This window comes from Colletotrichum phormii, assembly GCF_030913505.1.
Source record: "Colletotrichum phormii strain CBS 102054 chromosome Unknown BDP81scaffold_2, whole genome shotgun sequence".
Lineage (NCBI taxonomy): Eukaryota > Fungi > Ascomycota > Sordariomycetes > Glomerellales > Glomerellaceae > Colletotrichum > Colletotrichum phormii.
Window position 1 is genome coordinate 2,403,379 of NW_026851444.1, and position 24,547 is coordinate 2,427,925.

The 24,547-nt window shown below is 54.5% G+C and overlaps 5 protein-coding genes across 5 annotated transcripts; 3 read left to right on the plus strand and 2 right to left on the minus strand.

Moving 5' to 3' along the window:
- Positions 1-1,424: 1,424 nt before the first annotated feature.
- On the plus strand, positions 1,425-1,710 carry BDP81DRAFT_416492 (uncharacterized protein; the record flags this gene model as incomplete). Its single annotated transcript, XM_060589539.1, has 1 exon — positions 1,425-1,710. One exon carries the CDS (start codon positions 1,428-1,430, stop codon positions 1,668-1,670), a length of 243 nt encoding a protein of 80 aa, XP_060450834.1. The 3' UTR covers positions 1,671-1,710.
- Positions 1,711-13,179: 11,469 nt separating this feature from the next.
- BDP81DRAFT_416503 (uncharacterized protein) lies at positions 13,180-14,259 on the plus strand. The gene has a single exon (XM_060589540.1). The coding sequence runs from the start codon at positions 13,274-13,276 to the stop codon at positions 13,799-13,801; it is 528 nt and encodes a 175-aa protein (XP_060450835.1). The 5' UTR covers positions 13,180-13,273; the 3' UTR covers positions 13,802-14,259.
- Positions 14,260-17,120: 2,861 nt separating this feature from the next.
- On the minus strand, positions 17,121-18,561 carry BDP81DRAFT_468190 (uncharacterized protein; the record flags this gene model as incomplete). The annotated part of the gene is made up of 3 exons (XM_060594475.1): positions 17,121-17,448; positions 17,500-17,952; positions 18,106-18,561. The coding sequence occupies 3 exons, from the start codon at positions 18,559-18,561 to the stop codon at positions 17,395-17,397; spliced, it is 963 nt and encodes a 320-aa protein (XP_060450836.1). The 3' UTR covers positions 17,121-17,394.
- Positions 18,562-18,970: 409 nt separating this feature from the next.
- On the plus strand, positions 18,971-22,144 carry BDP81DRAFT_88709 (glycosyl hydrolase family 3 N terminal domain-containing protein). The gene is made up of 3 exons (XM_060596450.1): positions 18,971-19,184; positions 19,295-20,217; positions 20,280-22,144. The coding sequence occupies exons 1-3, from the start codon at positions 19,115-19,117 to the stop codon at positions 21,786-21,788; spliced, it is 2,502 nt and encodes an 833-aa protein (XP_060450837.1). The 5' UTR covers positions 18,971-19,114; the 3' UTR covers positions 21,789-22,144.
- BDP81DRAFT_307566 (uncharacterized protein) lies at positions 22,096-23,372 on the minus strand (the record flags this gene model as incomplete). The annotated part of the gene is made up of 3 exons (XM_060583373.1): positions 22,096-22,314; positions 22,418-22,726; positions 22,806-23,372. The coding sequence occupies 3 exons, from the start codon at positions 23,370-23,372 to the stop codon at positions 22,096-22,098; spliced, it is 1,095 nt and encodes a 364-aa protein (XP_060450838.1).
- Between the last annotated feature and the right edge of the window lie 1,175 nt (positions 23,373-24,547).

Genomic DNA, 24,547 nt, shown 5'->3' on the forward strand with positions numbered 1-24,547 from the left:
TAGCTAGGGGACCGCATCACCAGAAAGTTAACCAGGTGGCCAGGTCGGCTTTTTGGCCGGAGACAAGAAGGAGATCAAGACTGGACGACAAGGTAAAGAAAAGTCTATGTCCGGATCGCCGCGCCCATCAGACAAGAGGGAAAAAAAGAGAGCCCACATTATTACTTCGTAGTGATTTAATGGGTTGGTGGTACCAACGAGTTCCAATAAGAGAGGGGGATGGGGGGACCCAGAACAGGGACGACGGGTGAACATGGGGCCCTCTCAGACAAGGGGAGGCGCCCTTGCCGCAGGGATAGACGCACAAACCGCGCGAGTGCCCGCTCTGCCCGTCGACTCCTCTCCTCTGCCAACGCCCAGCTGTAGTGTAGTGGTGGTTCGGGTGATTGTTGTTAATGTAAATTCAATCTATCGCTTGGAACGCTTTCCACCTCATATTTCTGCCTTCAATCTCTCTGTTGCAAGGAGGCCAATCTCTCTTCGTCTCCTTGATCTGAGCAGAAAAAGATCCATACAAGTAGTACAGTACTACAGGTCACAGAGTAGACGAAGTGGTCGTATCCACTCACACTCCTACACCGGTGAACTCTCTGCTCAATTTTCTCGATCCGAGCGGAAACGAGCAAGGCCAAGCCTGAGTGGCCGCATCGAAAAACCTGGGAAGAGAAGGTCACAGTATCGTCAATGTTGCTTGGACCCTCTCTCCCTCTCTTCATCCGGTATGGTTAACAATGGCGTCTACCGGGGTTACAAAGCAACTGTGTCGTCGTTCCAGTCCCACGCAACAACTTGAAAAAGGTGATGAGCAGAGACCCCCAATGAACTGTAAAGAGACAAAAAATGAACAACAGAAAACGGTCGACCTGACGGTCGGTCAATCATTGCAGCCATCATCCACAGCAGCAATCAATACATGATTACTTAGTTCCACCGGTTTCCCGAAGTGAACAGCCGGCCCTGGTCCCTGATCGCTGTTCGTGGCATGTATCAAAAATGACAGAAGCCCAGAGCCTCACAGCTCAACTGTCTCGTCGAGGAAGGGATCTTCTAAGCGCATGCTGCTATCTTAAGCGATGTGATAAATTAGCCGATGGGAGAGGGAAGCGACAGGAATCCCCCCGACCTGGCAAAACCATCATAACGGCCAACCAAACGCACATGCTGTTGATCTGAAAGGTGCGATGGGGACGGACGGGGGGGAAGGGTATCGGCCTGGTCGGCGGGTGTCTGCTACACTAGCAGCATTCTTATTCTAATTTGAGAGCAACATGGGACCATTTGATGATCCAAGGACGGCAGCAGGCCGTGTTCAATACCAAAGACCTGGAAAGCAGCGATATTGCGCCAGCCGTGTCGTGCCTCGTAGACGCCGATCTGGATATGGACCATCCCACTGACGCCCCATCTCCTCCCTTGCCCCTCTCGACATGTCTTCCTTTCCCCATTCCCGGTGGGGGTGCAACAAGATGAAAATGAGTGTGTTTTGGGCTCGGGTGTTGAGGGGAGGAATGGCATGGATATGCTGTGACGTGGAGTGGGTTCGCCTGCAAGATGTCACCTCCACTTGGAGTCTTGGACGAGTTAAGCCTCGCTCTCTCTCTCTCTCTTTCGTGTGCCGCATCCGGGCCCCTCCGTATCTCTGGGCGTGCTCCAGTGCTCCATTTTGTTGAATATGTTGCAACTTGTACAATGTATTATGTGGGTTGTCCAAGGAGATGGTTGACACGATGCGGAGCCTTGGATAATCAATTAATGCAAGGTGGTACGGGCGACAAATTGACCGCCCTTCCTAGACTCGCTTCGGTCTGAGCCCTGTCAACAATCGCTTTGCGTCTTACCTATCTTCCGAGAGGCTCCTGTGTATGAGCCACAACCACTGCCACCATCTTTGTCTACGGAGTAGACAGCAATGCGTACGACGGACGCGCGTGCGCTGAGGGCCAGCCGCCAGAGCCAAGATGCATGAGGTGTTCGCGGGCTGCCGGCGAAGGGACGGAGTAATCAACATAGGCACACCAGAGGAGGGGCGATGGTAGGTAGCGAACGTGGCGGGCCCATAGAGAGAGGAGCCAGACCCAAGTACCAGTTCTTTGGAGGTCTCGAGTCTTGGTTCTGGGTCTCGTAGTGTCCGCTATGCAGAGGTCCGGACTCCGAGAAGCAAGACAATTGATCAAGTGAGATATTGGCGATGTCTATAGGCTGCAGTCTACCTCCACAGCTTGTTCTGCCTTGGAACGATCGTGTTGCCGTCGCCGTCTTGGCCGATCTTGTCTCGCAGCGGGCGTTGACACATGCAGAATAGCGTCACCCGTAAAGTCGAGATCTGGTGTCAGAGAAGTCTTACATCTCAACTCGACTGGGCCTCGTCAACGGGCTAGGCGCATGCCACGAACGCTCCAGTAGCCTTCGCTTCGCGCAAGCCGACATGGTATTATGGGTCGACGTGTAATACATCTGCCCCCTCGGGCCCTCTCTCTATCGCGTATGCAAGTTGCTGTCTCCGCAAGAGTCGAGATGCATCAGACGATCGAAAACCTGACGACAGGAAGTGCTTTAGAGTTTGGCGCCTTCCAAGGCAAACTCCTGAGAATACGTAAGTGATGTAGACGACCGCGCTAACGATAGATTAAAAGGCAGTGAACTATCAGCGATCAGAGGAGTCGCGGAGTCACTTTGACTGAGTGGCAGGGGATGGGCTGGGAGAGATGGGATACGTACCCAGTCCCAGCCAGGGGACATCGTCCTGAATCGAGGCTTGGCTTGCGGGTTTCGCCCGCTCTGCAGGGTTACCTCAACTTGTGCTGGTCCTGTGTGTGGTGTCTGACATTGTCGACGACAAACCACAAGTGAGACTGCTCTCAGCAATAGCCAGCAACCAAGTTCTGGGTAAATACTTTGGCGCCAAGCAACTTTGGATGAAGGGCAGTGCGTGCGTGGGCATCCGTACCCTACGTATCCGTAGTAGGCAGTATTGACGCGTGCAACGGCACTCCGTCAAGGGCAGTGAAGACCCGGCCGGGCCAGGTCCGACAGTACTAGGCTGGCCATGTTCGAACCGGGGATGCACCGATGCATCAGAGTTCAACGGCATCAGGACGCCCCATGGGCTCGGGACGAGTGGGCGGTGCTGGATGCGGGCGGACCATTCGCCCGCTTGCCAGCGTGCTGTGTACAAGCAGGACTAGGTTTCATTTGGCCGTCTTGTTTGGTCTTTCATTTGACAGCTGGTCGACTTGGGTTATTTTTCTCCTCACCCCGTTCCAGGGCCCCTGAAGGTGACGGGGAAGAGGATGCGAGGATATTGCCGGAGGGTTGGTGCGTCGCCCACTCCGTCCCGCAACAGGATATGGATGAAAATGCGACGCTGAAAACCGGGGGAAAGGTTGAGCTGACCCATCAATAATGGCCCAAGGTTGTCATGGGCCTTGCAATGAACCCTTTTGGCAATGGTCGATGCGGCAGGGTGAATTATGGACTTTCTGTATCTGTATCCGTATTCGTAGTGTACGGATAGTGTAGGCCAGAACGGGTACCGAAGCAAGGTATCCGTATTTGTAAGGTAGGTAGGCTTGGAAATTCGCAAGGCAGATTGTATGAGGTGGGTGAAGAAGGGAAGGCGGCCGCACATCTCCAGGTGAGCTTTTCCACTTTGGACAGAAGCTCTGGTGGACTTTGAATTCCCCCCTGCTTTAGAACCTGCAACTTCCCGACTCGAGGTGAATTCTCGCGGAAACACCTGCCTTACCTGAGCTTCGATGTAAGGTACTGTAGCAACAGTTATCTTTTTTGGTCAAGATTTTGACCCTTTGAGGCGTAGCGCTTTCCAGCTATGAACCTGGGGAGAGATGAGCGCCCGAGCGTTCATCAGGGCCATGGGCAGCCGCATTAGATAGCGAGGGCATCAGAGTTGATGCTATCGTGTCTGCGCCTTACGCCTGTGCCTTTTGGTGTGCTGTGCTCTTCACTCTGGTGCACGATGTCTGGGTTGAGGGTCGTTAGGTGGGGAGGTGACGCGAGGTTAAACCAGCGAGGAATTCATCCAATCCAATCGAGTCCCAGTGCAGCGTTCTTGCTACCCCGCCGGCCGGGGCTGGGGTTTGAGCTGGAGCTGGTGCTGGTTTGAGCCAGAGCTGGGAACTGGGAGCTGGGAGCTGGGTCATGAGGGGTTTCCACTAGCCAGCGACTGTGCCCGCTCTCGAGTGTTGCCAGGTCCAGGACTAGGGTTTCGAGAGTCTTGGACGGGGGTTGAAGCACCACCGGAGTCTTTCAGCATCCGACGTTTTGGCGATGATGTAAAATCGCCGGATTTCACTGCCCCGAAAAGCAGGGAGCCGAATCCTGGACCGGAAAGTGCCGAGCAACTGCCAGTGGTCGAGGATCAGTGTTCCACACACACCACTCAGCTTTGGGGCCCTGGGGGCTTGGGTTGAAGGTCTCTCTGGCCTGGTTCGGGTCGGTCTGGGTCTGGCTCATTGTCTGCCCACTCGACCTAGTCGTAAAACCTAACCTACCGACCGGTTAACTATCCTTACCCGTACCTTACCGTGCCAAGCACCATCTTTCCGCTTATGGTGTAAAACGGCCTTGTCGAGGTTTTTGGAATTGGCATTGAGTTTACCGGGGCCCTCGAGCAGACGGCAGGGTTTCGTGCGCGCTCGCAGGCGTCTGTGACGGATTTCCATCCCCCTTGAACGAGGATAGCGGCCTTGTAAGGCAAAGTACTCTGCAGAGGGCTTTTTTTTCGACGCTAAGCTGCTGTGTATAGCATCTCGAGACGCCTTGCCCCTGGTTCATCGTCGGCCAAGTGCGAAGTTAAGCCGGGCTAGATCGGAGAGGATTGGGGCGGGGGTTACAAAAGATGCTTGCTGGATGCTGGAAGAGGGCGGTTCAAGGCTGACGGAGTGGACGAGGAAGAGGAGAGCGAGCACGGACTGTAGGCTGTCCCTTGATGCGCCTTATCCGTCTGCTCGATCCTAGTATTGTGTGTTCGGCTGTGTGAAGCACGGATATGTCCTCCGTGTGGTGTTATGGTGGTCCTTTCTTGGGATCGAGGGAATCGAGTGAAGTGAAGCGGAAAGGCGGAGAATTGCTGCTCACCCTCGCCCTTGCACTCAACTCTATGCATATCGACGGCAAAGAGCGAAATAGAAGACGGCGTACGGATAGTGTATCAAGATGGTCTGGAACCAACATTTCTCGAACCTACGATGCAGCTGAAAGATGCCAATCATGATGCCGAACGGAGGAGATACCTAGGTGTTTCTGTGTACGAAGTCGGTAGTGTAAGTATCCGCACTCCGGAGTGTCGATGATTTGTGGCGCAGAAATACTTTGACCAAAGTACCTACGCTAGGTACCTTAGGTTAGGAACTTAGGAGAAAGTAAGGAAGCTGTAGCGTGACGGCGGCTTGTTTAGGCGATGCAGGACCGGTGCAGGAGCGATGCAGGAGATTTGTTCTAGCGCCGAAGATGGAATTTTCCAAGAGGTGAGGCGATCCCTCCCGTCCGGTGTTGGTGTTGGTGTTGGTGCTGCCATGGCAGACCGGAATGGGAGTGTATCGGGAGGATGAGGGGGTAAGACCGTAGGGTTCCTTACTGGAAGCTAAGGTACGTATCGTGTTCTGCCTTTCATTCCTCCTTCCCGGGCTTCTCTCCCTAGACACCTGAGTTCCAAGGCACATACCAACGTCCAACCTCAAGTCCTCAACCCCCAGGGAAGGCAGGACCGTGCCCTCGGTGCCTTAGGTAAGGGAAAACCACGGACCTCAAGTCCGACCCCCCGTGCCCCCGATGACGGGCGGAAAGCACTGGCAGTGGCAGGCAGGGTGCTTTGACACTTTCCCGCTCGCACCCACCCAGAGACCGAGGGGGACCGCAGAGACCGAGCCTCGAGGGAGTGGGGGGTTCCAGCCAGTTCCCGGCGCTGCTTCCCGATTCCAGTACGATTGCCCCGAAGAGCCCCAGCCAACCCGAACATATCTTTGATAACCTGGTCGTCGCTCTTTGATCGATTCCTGGGAGCACATCACTGGTTCCTCCGGCGGTAGTTCAAAACGAAAGAAAAAAAAAATACAAGCTCAGGGGATAGACAAAAAACAAACAAAGATAAGCTATCCGCACCACCCAATGTATCCGTACGGATATGCCCTCCGTACGGTGAGGCAGAAAAGGCCCGGCACCTTGCTGGCCCTCTGCAAATCCCGCCTTCCGTCATCCACACGGATACCTTTCCTCGAGTTCCATCCGCCCACACCTTCTCGACTTCTCCCCTTCCCTTGACCGCTCCGATGCCGACCCGGGCCAACATGCCTGTTCCCGGCTTTCACTTCTTCAATCGTAGCCATGAACGGGATATCCATAGAAGATAAACCTACAATTGTTAGTAGTGTAAAGCCTACAACGCTATCCATAAAGATTCATACATGGAACATGTGCACTGCGCTAAGTTACATGCTATCTAGATGACCAGCCTCGTAGTTGCATGGAGACGAAACGGACCAAGCTATTTGGTACCCACCCGATGTAATCCAGGAACTGGATAGTATTCGGTTTGGCGTTATGGATACTTGGCAATCATAACAAAAGCAACGAGACTGGCGAACCCGTCTAAACAAGCAGCGGCGGGGCTCGGAGGGATTCTGCAACGTGCAACGTCCAAACCTCCTCCCACAGTCCACCTTGAATTCACGTTCAATGGATGAATGCTTTGAGCCCATGTCATTGGTTCTCACTGTGCTACCGGCCCATCCTCGCCTCGTTCGACACGACCTATCAGAACCGGAATGTGGCTCTCAATCTCATTTCTCTTACTTCTCAGAGAACAGCAAAGTTGACGGTCTCGCCTGAACTATCCAGTCTCGGCCAGGCCGTCGTCCAACAATAGGGTTCATTCCACTTTGTACGGTAGATGGGTTTAGTTTGTGGCAAGACAACACGAAGAAGGAGGGCTTCTTTGGAAGCTTCGAAAGTCTTCATGGAAGCTTGTCAAAGTTGAGGCTGGCGCGTGTTTGACAAAAGGTGTCAGACCGTGGCAATCACATGATATGCAGGTTGCTGACAGGAAGGGTGGGCTGAAATGAGAGCTCACTCGTTCGTCGCTTGGGACAGGAGGGCTTCACAACCATGGACGAAAAGGGTCCGAGTCACGACCCAAGTCAATGAGGGATAGACTACGGAGTATTCCAGGTGAGTTTATGGTTTCCCATGCTTTTGGTCTAGGTATGGTTTACGTATGTGTGACGGTCTGGTGTGATTTTTGCATGTCAATGTTTGGATACCTCAGGGTTTGAAGATGAAAATTGAAGGGTCGACGGCGACTGGCTAGGTTGATTCAAAGTGACCTTCCTTGTCCTTGTAGGTCGTTGGCTCGGCGTGTCAACGAGCCGTTGTCATCCAAACACTCTGCATACTCGGAAACGACCCATTTTGGGCATAGTTTGGAAAGCTGGGAGACACGTGTGACTTCGGGATGCCGAAAGGAAGAGTAAAGTAGAGGAGTGAAAGAGGGGCCGAAAAGATCGCCATGAGCTACGCAATACAAAGGTGACGTCCGCATGCATAGATAGTCAACGCGGAGCTTCGAGCTGAGCTTCCGGCATATACGTAGAAATACTTGGGTATGGCGAAGTGTACATTGGACGCGATGGGATTCGTCCAGAGACTGTAGTATCTGGCATTGTGATGGCGAGATTGAGTGAGTGTACGAGTGGGCAAAACTACGCTCGAGATGCCGGGGTGTTTTTTTTAACCCATTCGAAACAAGGCAGCAGAAGTTGCCTTACCAGAGACAACCAGTCGAAGCCAGAAATGTCAACAAGATGATGCTCATTGACGACAATGTATGGTATGCCTGTCGGGGGCCAATTCGTCGCTGTTTTCCTCTCTCTTTGCCCCCCCTCTTCTTTCTCTTTTCTCTGCCTTTCTCCTCTTCCATGCTTCCTTCCATGCTTCCTTCCATTCCCCCTTACCCCGTCTCATCGTACGGAATCACGGATCACGGATCACGGATCACAGACTTTGAGGAGAAAGGGAAGGATACCTTACTTCGTAGAGTATGGCAGGTGGGAGCATGAACGGGCGCATTGGGCGCATTGGGCGCAGTCCAATCGCCAGGCGCGCATGGGCAAAACGGGGGGGTTAGGCCAGTGGGAGGGAAGGAGGAGGAGGGGGATTGCAGATGGGAACGCGGAGGGGGGAGGGGCACACGAGCGGGCAAACCGACAGGGGTCCAAGGAAAGACATTGGAAAGTGGAAACCCCATCTTGTGGGTATCCTGCCGTTTTCTGGGAGAGCTTCGAAAAGGGAAAGAAGAGGGATCTTCCCTGTTCCAAAGTCCCTGCACGGTCGATCACCACATGCTGACAGGGATCAGGCAAGGCAGGGTCTTGGCTGACGGTTTCTGTCAGCCCGCCCAGTCTTCACGTCAGTCCTTATTGGGCTGCATTGACGAGGTAGGTGTGGTTCTAGCGAGGTCGAGTGGGACCAAGTATCTTTTCTCGAGGTGTACAAACCGACTTGGAAGTACTTCACAGCTCGAGGGTACTTGTCTCGAAAGTGGGGTCATTGAGACCTGATTGCTGGTGCCAGGCGAAAGCCGGAGTGACCCACTCACCGCGCTCCATCATCCATCATCCATGGCAATGAGGTAAGGTACCTCACCTCACGCTAAGGGAAAAGAGGAGGGTTGAGGGTTGAGGGTTTGATGGACTTTGCGTTTTCACGAGACACGCTCAATTCTGAGCCAGGTGCTTGCAATACCTATCCAGTCAGCTCTCTCAGCCGTGTACTCCGTAAAGACGACAGAAATGCACAATGCGCCTGCAGACACTCATGCAGCCAAGTATTCGTTGAGCAGTTTTGCAATATGCCGTAGCCAGGCCTGGGCTGTCTGTTCAAGCTGAACGACTGACTGACTGACTGACTTCACCCCGCAGCGCAGCATCACATCGTAGATGAGTAAGTGACTAAGTACATACGGATACTCACTCTACCACAGTATAATCTAGAGCCTGTATCTGTATGTACTTGCGGGAAATGACATTGCTGATGCAAATGCAAGTGCATTCCGTCTTGATTGGGCCTCCTTGGCATGGCATGGCCTACAAAGTGGACTGCGCCATTACTCTCATTGGAGAGCCTCTTTCTGAAATGCCCAGATATGGAGTGCAGGGAAGTGGCATCAACGTCCACCATTAATCTATCTACGGAACCCTGTACTGCAGACTTCCTGGACTTACAGCTGCTCAGTGCTGCTGATGTGCAGTGCGTTTTCGTAATCTGGAACCGTGCCCATTGCTGTTACTGCTGTTCGATACATTTACGCTTTACCCCGGTCTCAAACACAGCCAGAGTGCGCTATTTTCTCTGCGTCTTTTCAAGTCTATCAGACAGTGATGCGAGCACCTCTTTGGCCTGCCCTCCTATTTGCCTTGTGATACCGTCGTCTAGCCTCACGTTTCGACATGCGGCCTGCTTCTCCAACATCGATTCGTCAAACTGACCCCGGTACAAGGTACCACTCTTTCAAAGTAGCTCATCTCTCATTACCAAACATGAGATTCCCAGAAAAGTAAATGCCCACCATCTCACCTTCCCACCGTCGTGCAAGTGGGGTGATGAATCTCCCGTATCCATCCCAAATGCCCTGGCCGCAGTACGGATACCTTCTTAATCTTTGCAATTTGTCTGTGTGTCAAAGAGGAGAAGCCATGCCGCCATCTCATTCTCGCAAAGCAAACAAACTGGGGGACCTGGGTATAGGTACGAAGTACGGAGTATACGACACATGTTACCTGCCCAGCCATGGTCAGTCACCGGATCGCTCCCGCTAATATGCTGCTCATCTCATCGTCGTGATCCAGACCAGGGAGGAGGTAATTCGTAAGGGACACCGCAGAGACGCACATTGATACTTGCCTCTATTCCGTGAAAAGTTGAGGCTTCCAAACGTCCATTACCTATCCGTACTTCGTACACTACTTGGCAGGCATGGGAAGGTCCGACTCGAGCCCACATGTTCCGTTCAAACCCGGCTCTCCCCAGTTTCCCATCTGGACGGAGCTGGGAAGAAGCCGGCTCCAGCTCCCCCTTGCCATCTTCTCCTCTGCCTGCCCGGTCACCTTCCGGTTGCCAATCTGCAGTGTCTATCATACTAACGTAACGCAGTATCCCCCATGATCAAGTGTGGTATTCACTTCGTGATCTCCCCAAGTGCTCTTGCTATATTAATTGATTACTTGGTGTTATCCAATGCGGTTTGGTTTGATGTATCGGACAAGAAGACGGATGTTGCTGCCATCCTCGCCCGCAAATGCGCTACGCCCTGCCCTACAGATTCCCATCCACGGTCATGCCTGTCCTGCATTGCCTTTCTTCAACCACCCCCGCCTTGCCTCTTTATGGTTTACCAGCACTGCCTTGCTCCCGTTCCTTTGCCTGCCCGTTACCCTGGGACATGTTCTTCATTTCTCCGTCTTCTTCAGTAATCTTCCGGCCTGGATGCTCCCTGCGCGTGAGGTCCCAAATCAGCTCACATTACCTCATGTCAACTCACTCTTGTGCTACCACTTGGCCAGTTAGCTTAGCTTTCACTGCGACTCCCGAGTTTCCAGGGACGGAAGCTTCTCCTTCCACCTGATGCGAACCCGGGTCATTCCTCGCTGCGATTCTCCCGCCTTTCCCGTCCCGTCTTCTGCACTACTCCGGTTACGCATCCGTTCTTTAGCAAGCCCCCAGCCCAGCCCAGCCCACCCGGGGGAGGGAGGTTGACTGGTCTTGGCATCCGTCCCAATTACACCATCACTACGGAGTACAGCTCTGCTTAAAGTTTAAATAAAGAAAGAAGAAAAAAAAGGAGCAAACGTCAAAGCATCAACCTTTCTATTACTCTATGCCACGGTAACTAAAGGTAGTCCCTTGGATACTGCATCGTTGAGCACTATACATCCCACTCAGCAGCGGCTCCAAGGGCCCAAACGACATACGCCAAGGCCAATCGCAACCTCCCATCGGTCGTGCTCGGGATCTGTTTTCCCTCCGACCCTGGCCGTGGTCACGGTCACGGTCACGGTCACGGTCACGGTGCTAACACTGCTGCGGCCGTGTGGACGGACGGCGGGCGGCGTGGGCGTGGGACGTGGGCGTGAACGGGGAACGTTTCGTCGGAGCGCCTCGTCCTATCACCGTTTGATCTCTTGTCGGCCGCCTCGCCTGATCCCTACCTAGGCACCGTCAACACGTGCTACAGCCTACCAACGCTCAATTGTTCGTAACTTCGTGCCCTTTTCTCTGCCGGACCTTGCCTGCCTTAGCTACTAGGCAGGCACGATACCCTACGGATACATCGTGGTTGCCTTACCTAGACCAGCTTTACCTAATACGGACCGTTTTAGCGTCAACTATCCAAGCCCGCTTTCCCCCCCACTCCTTGCCCGACCCCCTCCATCGCTTTCCTTCCTCCCCATCGTCGCGCTCCCAGGGGACCGCGCCTGAGATATTCGTACGAATACGTACCTATCCGTACATGCTTTGGGAAGGTGAGGTGCTCACCTTGCTGCGCTTCCCCTTGCCCTGCCCCGCCCCTTCACCTCACCTTTCTTCACCTTGAGGTATTCCGTACCGTATCTTACACTCACCTTCCTTCACTCCAGACCGTTCGCCCGACTTTCTTCCCTCCATCCTAGCGCCACCTCGGGCTTTGTTCGATGGTTCTACTACCTTACTATGGATTCATGGGGGCGGCCAACCACCCATTCTCTGTGCCCGACAAGTCCGCCCCTGTCACCACCATCACCACCACAATCACTCACCCCCAGAAGGAAAATCAATCGCATACAGATACTGCGTAGAGAAAGCCCCCGAGACTTGCCCGTCCTAGCCACACGGTCCTCGGCCCCGAATCGAATTGGACCCCTTGTGGAAGCTTGACCAAAGCGCCATCTGCCAATCGAAATCATCAACGACGACCGCAGCGGTCATGTCTCACTCTCAATCTCGCAAGCAGCCCGTGAGACGCCATACTCCTCCCCCTTGTTCGTTTCTCCGGTGCTTCACAAGACCATCATCTGCTCAGTACTCTCGCTGGTCAGAGCGCAATCTCAGTCTACAGAAGTCCCTTCTCGACCGCTGTCCGTCCCAACACGGGCCCACGGCTGAAGCCTGAGGGGGACAACCCATGGTCAACTTCATGCGGTTTGGAGGCTCCGCTGCAGTCCACGTGCTGCCTTAACAACAGGCAAGGTGTGATGGCTGTTTTGCAGCACTACGCGAAGCGCTTTGATGCCCGATTACACTCACTTTACATTAGTACGTGCCAGCGTCGTTGATGCTGCGTTGGGGTACGACGACGGAATCATGAGACTGGTACCCGTACTGCGACACAATTCCTTCTATCCGCCGTGGCCAGTTCTACGAGCCCAAGATATCACCGAAGGTTCTTGGATGGCATCGGGGTGTGCGCCAGTATTCGACTGCTTGGTTCATGCGCGCAACACCACTCACACATCTTGCGGTATACACACACGCTCACTCACACACATAGCGATGCAAAAAGGCACGAGAGAGGTCGAATGCCCCTCCCTGCGAGTCAGCCCCGTGCAGAATCTGATGCATGGAAACATCTGAGACAGGCGGCTCGGGTTCGTGTGATGGCCTCAAAAGTACGCCTTTTTTATTTTTTGACAGATAGCGCCGCCCGCGACACGTGGCTGCAATGCACGTCTCATGTCATGAGGAAAAGCGTATCTGGAGCCCTACCACGCTGCCACGCGTTATGATCTCGACCCTTCGCACGCCTCGCCTGCTTTCGTGCAGAAGGCTAATACTGGCAAAATGAACAAGGAGGGTATCTAACGAGCCGTTATAGACCCCTTCCCCCCTTCCGCGTACATGCTAAGTTGCTTAAGTTTGGTTCGTGTTTTGGCGGCTCGTTTCTTCGGGCAGGCAACGTTGATCGCTGCGAGGACTCTCATCGTGGTCGTGGTCAGTGCTACCTCATGCACATGGCAAGCCGCAAGCCGCACGACGCACGTCGTACACCGCTTCCAAAGTTCAGCAAAAGAGGTGTTCTGGAAAGGCGAGACGAAGAAGGTCTCTGCTTGATTCATGAACCGGCGTAAGTTACTGTCACGCTGCAAGTACTAAAAGTGTAGGGTACTCGGCTAGAGACACTCAGCTGCTATGTACAACCAACACCCATCCCGCCGCCGCCGCCGCCGCCGCCGCCATCCAACGCCATCACCACGCACCATCATCGTCATCAAAGTTACCTTCCGCCATGGCATCTCTGCCATGCGCTTGGTGCTGCACAACCCATCCGACGCCACGGAGATGGTGTGCAGAGATGGGAGGGAAACGTGGCAACCCTAAGTTTCCCTCCGTGGCGCTTGGAACTGCTGTTGCGGGCATTCTATGCGACGTGGCGTCGTGTTTCCATTCTTGTGCATCCGAAGAAGAGACAGAAGAAAAAATGAGACCGTGTTGTGTGATGTGGGTGGCTGTCGAAGCACCCATGGAAGCATTTTGGAAGCTTCGAAGAAGGCGAAGAAGGAATTTACACTTTTACGCCGTCGCTCCAAGTTCGGGGTCTGTTCGTCTTTCGCAAAACCAAACTTACCAAAAGTTGTCCCCCTTTACCCCTCCACCCGGGAAGTCAAAGACAAGTCCCAACCCAAGGCAAGGCAATACCCGTGTGTCACAACAAAGGGGAAAAGGGAAAGATGTACCTACCTTGGTGTATGCTTGGCTACCGGTACCCACAAGCGTCGCAACGCCCGGCCGTCGCCCGCGTCCCCGATGGCGATGAGATGTATCCGTACGGGGAGTGGATATACGGCAAACGGCTAGTGATGCGCCGGTACTCTGCTTCTCGGCTAGGTACTCTGCGGCCTCCCATTAGAGAACCATAGAACTCGGCCGGGTGGGTTTTTGGATCGAGATGGCGTCCTGCAACTTGTAAGACGGGCTTTACTCTATCTGGCCTAGTCTGGCTTCTACACACCCTTCTAGAAGACTTTCAGAATGGAAGGGAAAAAGCAACAAAGCACAAACTTCGGAAAGCCATGGTAAGGTATCGGTACATTGGCCTTCTATCCGTAATTTTGCCCATGAATGCCCTGCATGTGGCATATTGCGCATGTGTGTATGCGGTATGCGTATGCGTACGCGTACGTGAGTGTGTGTGTGGGAGACTAGGGATTTGAGACTGAGAAAGCGGGAAAAAAAAAACATATGCAATCGCTTCCAACTAATTGGTCAATGGGGTTTACCGTTTTTACCATTTCACGTCTCTTTTTGCGTATCACTTTCCCGGCTTGCGGTTCCGCACTCGCTAGTCCCCCCCTGCCCCCTCCCTCCTTCATGAGAGAGCATACGAATACATGATACTTGGAATGTAAGCGTGAGCGGGCTTGCAGTTGCAGACACCGGGGGAAAACAAGTCACCGCCCCTCGGCATTCTCTCCTTCCGGCTTCGTGCCTCGTCCACTTCGGTCATCTGCCCGGGGTGCCACCATTCCCATTCGCAACATCGACGAAAGGTCCCGTCCCCGCCCCCCTTCCCATTCAACCCCCGGCCATCCTTTGACGGAGCTGGCGCCATTTGCAAGCCATTGTTTCTTAATAGAGGAGTGGAAATCCGGTACTAGCTGGACTAAACGGCTCTATGCCGAATGGGCAATGTTGTGGCCGGAATATTAGCACAGTACCTACCTAGTGAAGCAGGATGGCGTTCGTGTTGGAGATGGGGCGCCGTTGCGGTTTTCTCATTCCTTCCGCTGGGCGTATTAGTAGTACAGCGGAATACCTAGGTAGTCTGTAGACACCCCTTGTCGGAGCGCCCGATTTCCTATCTTTTCCCTTGGATGCCCCTAAAATTACGATATCCGAATCGGACTTGTCCTCCGATTCCCAACGGTGCCCCGGGGTGGAGGGATGATGGTATCGTTTCCGGGGGGCTGGACGACGGGGGGCGCGCGGGAGTGCGAAAGGCTGCAAACCTGTTTCTTGGTATACCTGGGCTAGTGATGATGTTTAACAAAGAGCAAACTCGTATGATGAGGCTATGGGGGCTGTCCGTCTGTAGTCTGTAGATGTTCCCCTGTGACAGACCGGGGCTACAGACATCGTGATCGATCCCAGCCTCATCATGATCTGGAGCTGGAATCGCAGGCCATGACGCGTTTCTCTATTTGCGGGGTCTTGTGTCTTGCTGTAGAAGTGAGAGGAAACGACGTGAGAAGGGGGGAAGTGCATGATAATGTCGCGATTCAATTATGTGCGCCGTCAGAGTCCCATACATCCCCCCTCTTGAAGCATCGTCGATGAGTCTTGAAGGATGTAAAGCCTTACGGTCAACCAAGTCGACTGTGTCCAAGAAAGTAGATAGAGAGCGAACGGTGCGCGTCAAGCAGTCTTGCGTCTTGTAGTCCCTCTTCCTGGCTGGCACACCGCACCTGAGCCCCCTTTTCTTGAACCATCGGCAAAGGATATTGAAGACTGCGTGAAAGTATCTCTGGGAACTTGTGGCTTGCAGTGAAGGTGGTCTATCAAATTGGTGGCGCATCGCGTCCAAGCAAGACAATGTTAATCGAGCATGGGGTTGATTGAATGTACCCCCTTTCGAAACCCCTGTGTTGTATCGTGACCTTCCAGAGACGAAGATCAGGCGAGGCAGCCAGCCCCAACTAACGCAACTTAGAGGAGAGAGGCGGCATGGGATTCAGCTGACTGCCTCCAACTCCCTGAGGGGGGGCTTCGCAAGAAGTGATGCATGAAGTGATCCGTGGCTGGTAGGGCATACCCGTCGTCCGCATGGTCATCGTCACCTCACGGCAGTATCACATGAGGGGTAGCTAGAAGCTCCGAGATGGTTGTCTCCAGCACTTCAAGAGGCGTAATTCGTCTCTAGAGGCGAGTTCCATATCATCATCTCAAGGGAACCACCACAACAGAAAGCCTTGCAGTGCCCATGAATTTGGATGTCCTAACGAGACAGACTGCTCGTAGTGGTCAAACGGCGGTCCTGTCTTAGCGATAAAGGTCTAGATGAAGGTCATTCGAACGTCACAGCAGATTCTTAACTGCTGGCACAAAGCTCTATCTCGTTGAGATGAATCGTTTCCTCTCCAAAGACCGCTGTGCAGAACAGAGGCATATTGCCGTGGTCGTTGAGATTGCTAAACAAGTGGCATTCAATGCCATATTTCGTCGCTTCACAACTAAACAGGAAGGGCTATGCGCAAACGAGTCGTTGCCATTGTTCTCCTGGAGGCCGCGGTCATGGCCTTGGCTGATTTCTGAGCGGGAGCAGAGCGGTCGTTGCGTGACGAGGCTGCCTCGTGTTAAGTCGGCACACATCAGGGCCTACTTCATCTCAGGAACAACGAGCAGAACGACTGCAGCTTCTGAGTTGGTTGTTGTCGATCGTGAAAGGCAAAGACATACATTAACCAGTCGCTACACCGGCCGGCCCACTTGCTTGGTAGAAAGGTCAGATGGAGGTCCCTGTCGGGAACCCAGGCTAACATCCAGACTGTCGGTACCGCCCAAGTCTCTTCGAGATCTCGCCAGCTACAAGCAGGAACCGCAGCTGGGCTGTCACATGACCTAAGGTATATGTGTAGTATATAAACCTGCATGGATCGCCCTCACACATGTGTCCCGGCGTCGCGGGAAGTGTGCCTCAGAACCAATAGTGATCATCAGGAACCATCACGGAAGCAGGGAGAGATCGATGGAAGGATATGAGTTGTGATGGTTGTCTCAAGTATCGGGACATTCTTTTCACGCAATGTGTGGTGGTCCGGCCTATATCCGTAAACCCGTACTCCGTACAGCGGCAAAGAGAAAGATCTCCATCCCCCGCCTTACGGGTACAAGCGAGTCAATCATCCACACAGGGGGAGTGAATATGGGAATAGTATCCGTACACTCCATGCCCGGGTCTCGACAAATGAGCAACAGGCAAGATGTCACAGCTGCCGAGAGACCCCATTCCATCTCGCGAGCATGTGGTCCGTTCCCACTCCCGAGTCCCGCCTGCCGAGGTGGATCTTGTTCAGGAACATGATTGTGGACATGGACATCTACATAGAACGAATCAGCCATCGTGTGGAGGTGTCAGACGCGAATTTGTGGTGTATTCGGACCACCCCGCCTCGGGAACCAAGCCGGATGAGCGGGTGACTGCATGGCCTCACGCTGCTGTCTCGGCAAGAGAGGCCCCTAGGTGGGTGACAAAACAACCCCTATCCTTCTCAATGTTTTGTCAATTTTAGGTACATCATTTAGACAATGGACTGAAAGAACCAGCTAAGAAGAGTAATGACAGGAAAGGTGATGGAGGTAGTTGTAAAGGTAGGGGTAGAAACAGAAACTCAGGATGTGCTGAACGGCAGATCATTCTGTCGCCCACTTGGCAGACCCAGTAGTGAGGCGGACGGTCGTTGGATCCTGTTTTTCGGCTAGCCATTTTCATGTTATGCCCAGTTTACAGCCGCTCACCGAGATGGAGATGATGGATACTCGGGAAAGATTCGGCATTGCAGTATGGAGATACAGCGGAGCTAGCCGATGAAGACAAACATCTGGGGAAGCTGGGGAAATGATCATCCGCTTGATGATCATCAACGCAGGGCCGTGGCGCCGTAGCAGCTTGGTCGGATGTGGTAAATCGGCCCGTTGGTATGACCGCTCGACCACGGCACGATTTCGTGGACCGGCTCTCCGGGGCAGAGAGGTTATGGATTCCCATCCCGACGATGCAGCACAGACGCCCGGGCCGTATTCTCGTCGAAATAGGGCAGATGCGGGGCATACTGCCGGTTCAGCGATGCCGTGTTTTCCCCTAGCTCGGCTGTCACGCGCCGGAACACAACAGCTCGGAGACGATGACGGCAAGGAGATGACATATGAACCCCCTCTCCAAAGATGTGCAACTCCAAGAGTCTTCTGTCGCTAGTCGGAATGAAGGCAGTCCATCTAGATCAGTCTCCATTGCTATAAAGACGGCGGACATCATCCTCCCAGTGTGCCCTGGGTACCACGATCATCAGCGTCCATCTCACAAGCAAATGCCCAGTCACCCGATGACAGGACTGTGGCACTAACATGAAACCTACGAATGAGGCTTTGTGAGCTTGTGTTTGCCTGGTTGTGCCATATTTGCGGCCTGGGGAGTATCGGTATCGTATCATGAGAAGTTGTCACTGTCCGCGAGACGATGTTTGCACTGTCCAGGATAGCGGCAGAACCCCGTGGGAACATCGCCAAAAGACCGGTTCGTCTCCGGCGAAAACTGAGACATCCGGACGCCGTCTCCGCGCCAAAGTTGTCTGACGGGATTTCGGGACGATGTTCAGCTTCGCCTCCAAGGTCAATGAGCCAATCCGGAGCCGATAGGTGGACACCAAAATGGAGAAATGACGCTAGAGGGGAGAGCCACCCGAGCTTCTCCCGGTGAATAAGGGGCAAGAGCGGTCGCCATTGACGCACCTGACCGCGTCTTTCAAGGTCTCGGGTTCCTGACAACTCTGGGCACTCCTTCCTTCGTTGTCTGCCATTCATTTGTATTGGTAATTGGAAAGAAACAGCTCTCCACATATCTGCTCCCCGGCTGAATTGCGTGGAGGGGCAGGACAACATGACGGGAAAGAGAAGCAGCCGCTGCCGAGTTGCTAACGGATGCTGCATGCAAACATGGCCTCCTGATTGCCTGTCGTTTCCCCCGCCGTCTTCCCGGCATCGGTCTATCTTCCTCCATCTACCTAGCTCGTCACGCAGAAATACGCGGGACCTCAAAGTGGGTTGCTGGCCTCTCTTCCCGAGCTAATGCACCTTGAAAGCCAAGTGAGAAGAGGAAATCCAGTCCCGCATCGTCCGGAGTTGCCCCGTTGTCCACAAGCTCGTCACTCTTCTATTTAACAGCGTAACCCTGCAGCGAAGATGATCCAGTTCTCTCTCCTCTCGATCTTGATTCTCGGCGCCTTCTATCCTCACCTTTTCTTGTCTGTTCCTCTTTACTGCCTGTCCAAGTTTGAACCTGGCCTCTCGTAGAATTGAAGTCGCTTCATAAGATACCCCAATCCATTCTCACTGATCAACGCTTCTTGAGCTCACAATGGCCGACTTTGACGTCGAAGACGTGCTCAAGAAGCTCACCGTCTCCGAGAAGGTTGACCTTCTCGCCGGTAAGACTGCTCCCGCCTCACTTTTGGGTTCATTCTTTACTCTTATTGCGGAATCTTCACCACAAGTCTCAATGGGATCCAATGGCAAGCTGACATTCGGTTTTCCCCAGGTATCGACTTCTGGCACACCAAGGCTCTACCCAAGCACAACATCCCCTCAATCAGACTCTCCGACGGACCCAATGGCGTACGCGGTACCAAATTTTTCAATGGTATCAAGGCAGCCTGCTTCCCTTGCGGAACGGCTCTCGGTGCCACCTTCAACACCGAGCTCCTAGAGGAGGCCGGCAGGAAGATGGGTGAGGAGGCCAATCTCAAGGGAGCCCACTGCATCCTGGGCCCTACCATCAACATGCAACGCTCCCCTCTCGGTGGCAGAGGATTCGAGTCCATCGGTGAAGACCCGGTATTGGCTGGTCTTGGCTCTGCTGCCATTGTGAAAGGAATCGAGAGCACTGGCATCCAGGCGACGCCTAAGCATTTTGTGTGCAACGACCAGGAGCACAGGCGCAACGCCGTCCAGAGCATCGTGACGGAGCGCGCCCTGCGTGAGATCTACGCGCTTCCTTTCCAGCTGACCTTCCGTGACGCCTCACCGGGTGCCCTCATGACAGCCTACAACGGCGTCAACGGCACATCCTGCAGTGAGAACCATGATCTGCTGGAGAAGCTGGTCCGCCAGGAGTGGGGCTGGGACGGCATGATCATGAGCGATTGGTACGGAACCTACAGCACCACGGAAGCGGTCAACGCCGGTCTCGATCTCGAGATGCCTGGCCCCCCTCGCTTCCGCGGAGAGCCTCTCAAGTTCAACGTGTCGACGGATAAGGTCCGCCAGCACGTTCTCGATGAGAGAGCTCGCGCTATGCTCAAGTTCGTTAAGAAGGCTGTGGCTACCGGCATCCCCGAGGGTGCCCCTGAGAAGACGGGTGACACTCCAGAGACCGCCGAGTTGCTGAGGCGCATTGGTGGCGAGAGTATTGTCCTGCTCAAGAACGATGACAACGTGCTCCCCCTGAAGAAGGACAAGAAGGCGAGCATGCCCCGAGTATACAGGCCTCCCGCGAAAGCACACGCTAACTTTGAGACTTACAGACAGTTGTCATGGGCCCCAACGCCAAGATCGCCACCTATCAAGGAGGTGGTTCCGCCTCCCTGGCCGCCTACTACTCCGTCACCCCCTTCGACGGCATCAGCAAGAAGCTCACCTCGCCCCCAGAGTACACAGAGGGTGCCTACTCTCACAAGCTCCTGCCCCTCCTCGGTAACGTCTGCACATCAGCCGACGGCAAGGCCGGCATGACCATGCGCGTTTATAACGAACCTCCTACGGACCACAGCCGCGAGGCCATCGACGAGCTCGTCCTCACCAAGACGGAGCTGCTCCTGGTTGACTACTATAACCCCAAGCTCTCGTCCGACCTCTGGTACGCCGACTTTGAGGGCTCCTTCGTCGCCGAGGAGGACTGTACCTACGAGCTCGGTGTCATCGTCTGCGGCACGGCCAACCTCTTTGTCAACGACAAGCTCGTCATTGACAACACCACCAAGCAGCGCCAGGGCGACGCCTTCTTCGGCGCCGCCACCGTTGAGGAAAAGGGCCGCGTCGAGCTCAAGAAGGGCCAAAAGTACACCTTCAAGGTCGAGTTCGGCTCGGCCCCGTCGTCCAAGCTGCAGGGCGACAACGTTGTCTTTGGCAGCGGCGCCCTCCGCATGGGCGGCTGCAAGGTCATTGACGACAAGGCCGAGATTGAAAAGGCCGCCGCCCTCGCCAAGGACGCCGACCAGGTCATCATCTGCTCCGGCCTCAACGCCGATTGGGAGACGGAGGGCAACGACCGCGCCGACATGGACCTGCCGGGTTTCCTCAACAAGCTCATCTCCGCCGTCGCCCAGGCGAACCCCAACACGGTCGTCGTCAACCAGTCCGGCACCCCCGTGCGCATGCCGTGGGCCAAGGACGTCAAGGCCCTCGTCCAGGCGTGGTACGGCGGCAACGAGACGGGCAACGCCATCGCCGACGTGCTCTTTGGCGACGTCAACCCCTCGGCCAAGCTCTCCCTCAGTTTCCCCGAGCGCGTCCAGGATAACCCGGCCTACCTCAACTACCGCGCCGAGGCCAGCCGCACGCTGTACGGCGAGGACGTCTACATTGGCTACCGCTACTACGAGTTCCTCGACCGTCCCGTGCTCTTCCCCTTTGGCCACGGCCTGTCGTACACGACCTTCTCCTTTGGAGACCTCAAGGTCCGCGATGCAGACGGCAAGCTCGCTGTCGACGTGACGGTCACGAACACGGGCAAGGTGGCCGGTGCCGACGTCGTCCAGGTGTACGTCGCGCCCAAGCAAAAGGCGAAGATCAACCGCCCCATCAAGGAGCTCAAGGGCTTCGCCAAGGTGTCGCTTGCGCCTGGCGAGAGCAAGAAGGTCACGGTCGACATTGAGACCAAGTACGCCGCCAGCTACTTTGACGAGGAGCGCCACCAGTGGTGCGCCGAGGAGGGCGAGTACGAGGTCATTGTCAGTGACAGCAGTGTCATTACGGACAAGGCTCTCAAGGGTAGCTTCAAGGTCAGCGAGACGTACTGGTGGTCTGGTTTGTAAAAGATTCTCATGTTTCACAATGTAAAAGCAGGGAGCATTGGATTGGGAGAAAATGTTTAGGATATGCAAGATTGAATGAATGAATGATATCTATGCATGATAGTTTGCTTCGTAGTCCAGGCAGAAACGTCCGTTTGGTAGAGATAGTAATGCTCACATATGTCCGCCGCAATATTAATGCTGTGTCGTATCTTTCGTGTCATTCGTAATCGTCACACGCCAAATCGAGGCGATATGTTCAAGGAAACTTTCAAATCACAAATACCCCCCACCTGCCAATGATCAAGTGCAAGCCCGGCACTGCAACCTACGCCGCGCTTTCGCTCTTCCGCCTTATGTCCTCATCTGAGCTCGGTCTTATGCTAGACTCGGTCGGTTGTGAATGAGTCGGGGGTAGCCAGGGCTCAGCATCGCCCAACCTTTGGACAGTCGTGCCCGCATTCCCGGCATTCTTCATACCGGATTCGAGCTGACGCTGATAAGAGATGCGACGGAGGCGTTCGGCTTCTGCGGGTGTCAAATGAAGCTGCTCGTCTCGTCAGTTCTTTTGTCTTGCAGACTTGGCTACGGGTAACACGCGACAAAAAGTGAGAGGGTACAGGAGGAGGAGGAGGGAGGGGAAAACAAACATAAAGTTCAACGAGTATAGCGTGGATCGCCAAAGCCAGCCATGATCCAGCATCAAAGACGGACGTGAACCCGGCTGAAATCTCAGCAGGCTGGTGGGCGGTGATGCTGGCATGGACGAGGACGCTGAGGCCGGGGTTCTCCCCAGAGTAGTACCCCTCGCAGCCAGGATAGAAGTCGAGGACTTTGTTCTGGTCGTGACGAAAGATGAAGTCCACCATGGCGCATTGTTTTACTTGATAGTAATTCGATTCTGCTGTGATCATGGCAGCGAGGTAGCCGATGATGCGCATAGTGATGATGAAGCCGGCCTAACGGAGAAGAGAAGTTCATTAGCCCACATGCTCGCACAAGAGTGAATTTTTTTTTTGGCGACAGGAGATATCTTACATATACCCAGGCTCTAAGCATCCATGCCCGGTGCTGCTCGATCTGGAGTTTCTTGATGTTGTAGATGGCAAGGGCCAGGGCGCCAAGGAACATGAGGCTGCCGGTGCCCGAAACAGTCTGCATGCTCACGCCGCCGCCAAACGTCCGCCGCGCAATGAGAAAGACGCCAATGATTCCCACGACACTCAGGAGAACAATGAGGTACCCATTAAGGCGATGGAATAAGATGGCCTTGTGACGGATGATAGGGACGAACTGCAGGCAGGCGAGAAAGCCTGCTGGTATGATACCCGCGAGATGCATGATGATACCGATCCGTGCCGTGCCCTTCTGAAAATAGTAGCACTCTCCCGGGAGCGCACGTGAGTGGTGTTCCGGGTTGCAGAAGACGCCGTTGAAGTTGAGGTACATCATGCGGGCGAGGGTGAACCCCATCATACCGCCCGCGGTGATGACAAAGAGGGTGAAGTTGTAACCCTTCTTGAATCCGATGGGGTTATAGACCTTGCGCGCCAGGGCAACGAAGCCGTTGGCGGGAGGTTTCGGGCATGGAGAAGCGGAAGACATAATGGGAGGCGAGTCTTGGGACGAGAGGATGGGGTCGAGGCCACGCGAGATCAGGGTGAGCTGAAGTGAGACAGCGCCGCCACTTTTCTCGCTTCCTTCTGTCTGTTGAAGAACGGGGGAAATGAGTTGCTCAATTACAGATGGACCTGGGCTAGGTTTAAGAAAGGGGAGGGCCCTCATCATATATGTTCAAAAGGAAAAATCCGGCGTTGAACAATTCCCGGGATCTTGAGCCATGGCCATAAAGGGAGGAGCTGCCTTTGTCAAAGCAGGGGCCAAGAGAAAACAGCAAGCAAGAGGGGGCGATGGCTTCACTCGATTGTCCACAGCAAACCAAGCAGGGTAGGGCAGGGCAGTATCAACCACCGGATCTCCCGTAAAAGGCGCATCATGGGGGCCGGGCACGTAGGATTGGCCATCTTGACAGCGCACCGAAGCCATGTCTCACGTGGTGCATGGCACCATGACATGCTGGACAAGCTAGACTTGGAGAGTGCTTCCACCTCAAGACGTTGCAACTTACCCAACGTATTTCCCTCGGCCGAGTAGGTGGGAATAAATGGACCCCTCGAGGACTAGAGCATACATCTAGACTTGTGATGGGGGCTGCTCCAGCCTCCCCGGTGCCCGGCGGCTAGATGTCAGAGGCTCGAAGCATGGGGGCCCCCTAGAAGCAGGTTACAGGTGGCGTCCGGGAAGGCTTAACGGGACCTGAACTAAGAAGCCTACCGATAAAGCCAACGCAGCCAGCGGCAGAGAAGATCATTGAAGGCAAGGGGACGAAATAGGCTGGACCTCGCGAAGCCTCTCGCAATCGTAAGCAGTCTTCGGCCATCTCTGAGTGCCTCTTGGCGGGTGGGAAAAGGCTTGACGTGCATGTTGGCGTGTGTTGTGCGGCATGCGGCCGTACGGACGGGATCGAATGCAGGCGGGCCGCATTAGTGCCGATACGGAGGGCGGGGCCGGGTCAGGAAGAGGCGAGATGGCTTGATGCGGCCCGTAGCGGTGTGCCTGTGCCTCGTCGAGGTTCGTCACATCTATGATGCATCGCAGGACCGAATAGGCGGAATCCGGGCCTTGGAAACGTTGCAGGGTGGTCTGCGAGTAACGAACCGCGCTGCAGACGGCTGCTCGTCTCGCATTACGCAGCCAGCGGCGGCGTACCTCCAACGACC

Excerpts from the sequence above, each read along its gene's own strand:
- BDP81DRAFT_416503 (XM_060589540.1), top strand. The coding sequence starts at position 13,274 with ATGGCATCTCTGCCATGCGCTTGGTGCTGCACAACCCATCCGACGCCA.
- BDP81DRAFT_88709 (XM_060596450.1), top strand. The coding sequence starts at position 19,115 with ATGGCCGACTTTGACGTCGAAGACGTGCTCAAGAAGCTCACCGTCTCC. Across the intron at positions 19,185-19,294 it reads GAAGGTTGACCTTCTCGCCG|GTATCGACTTCTGGCACACC; the intron begins GTAAGACTGCTC and ends GGTTTTCCCCAG. Across the intron at positions 20,218-20,279 it reads CCCTGAAGAAGGACAAGAAG|ACAGTTGTCATGGGCCCCAA; the intron begins GCGAGCATGCCC and ends TGAGACTTACAG.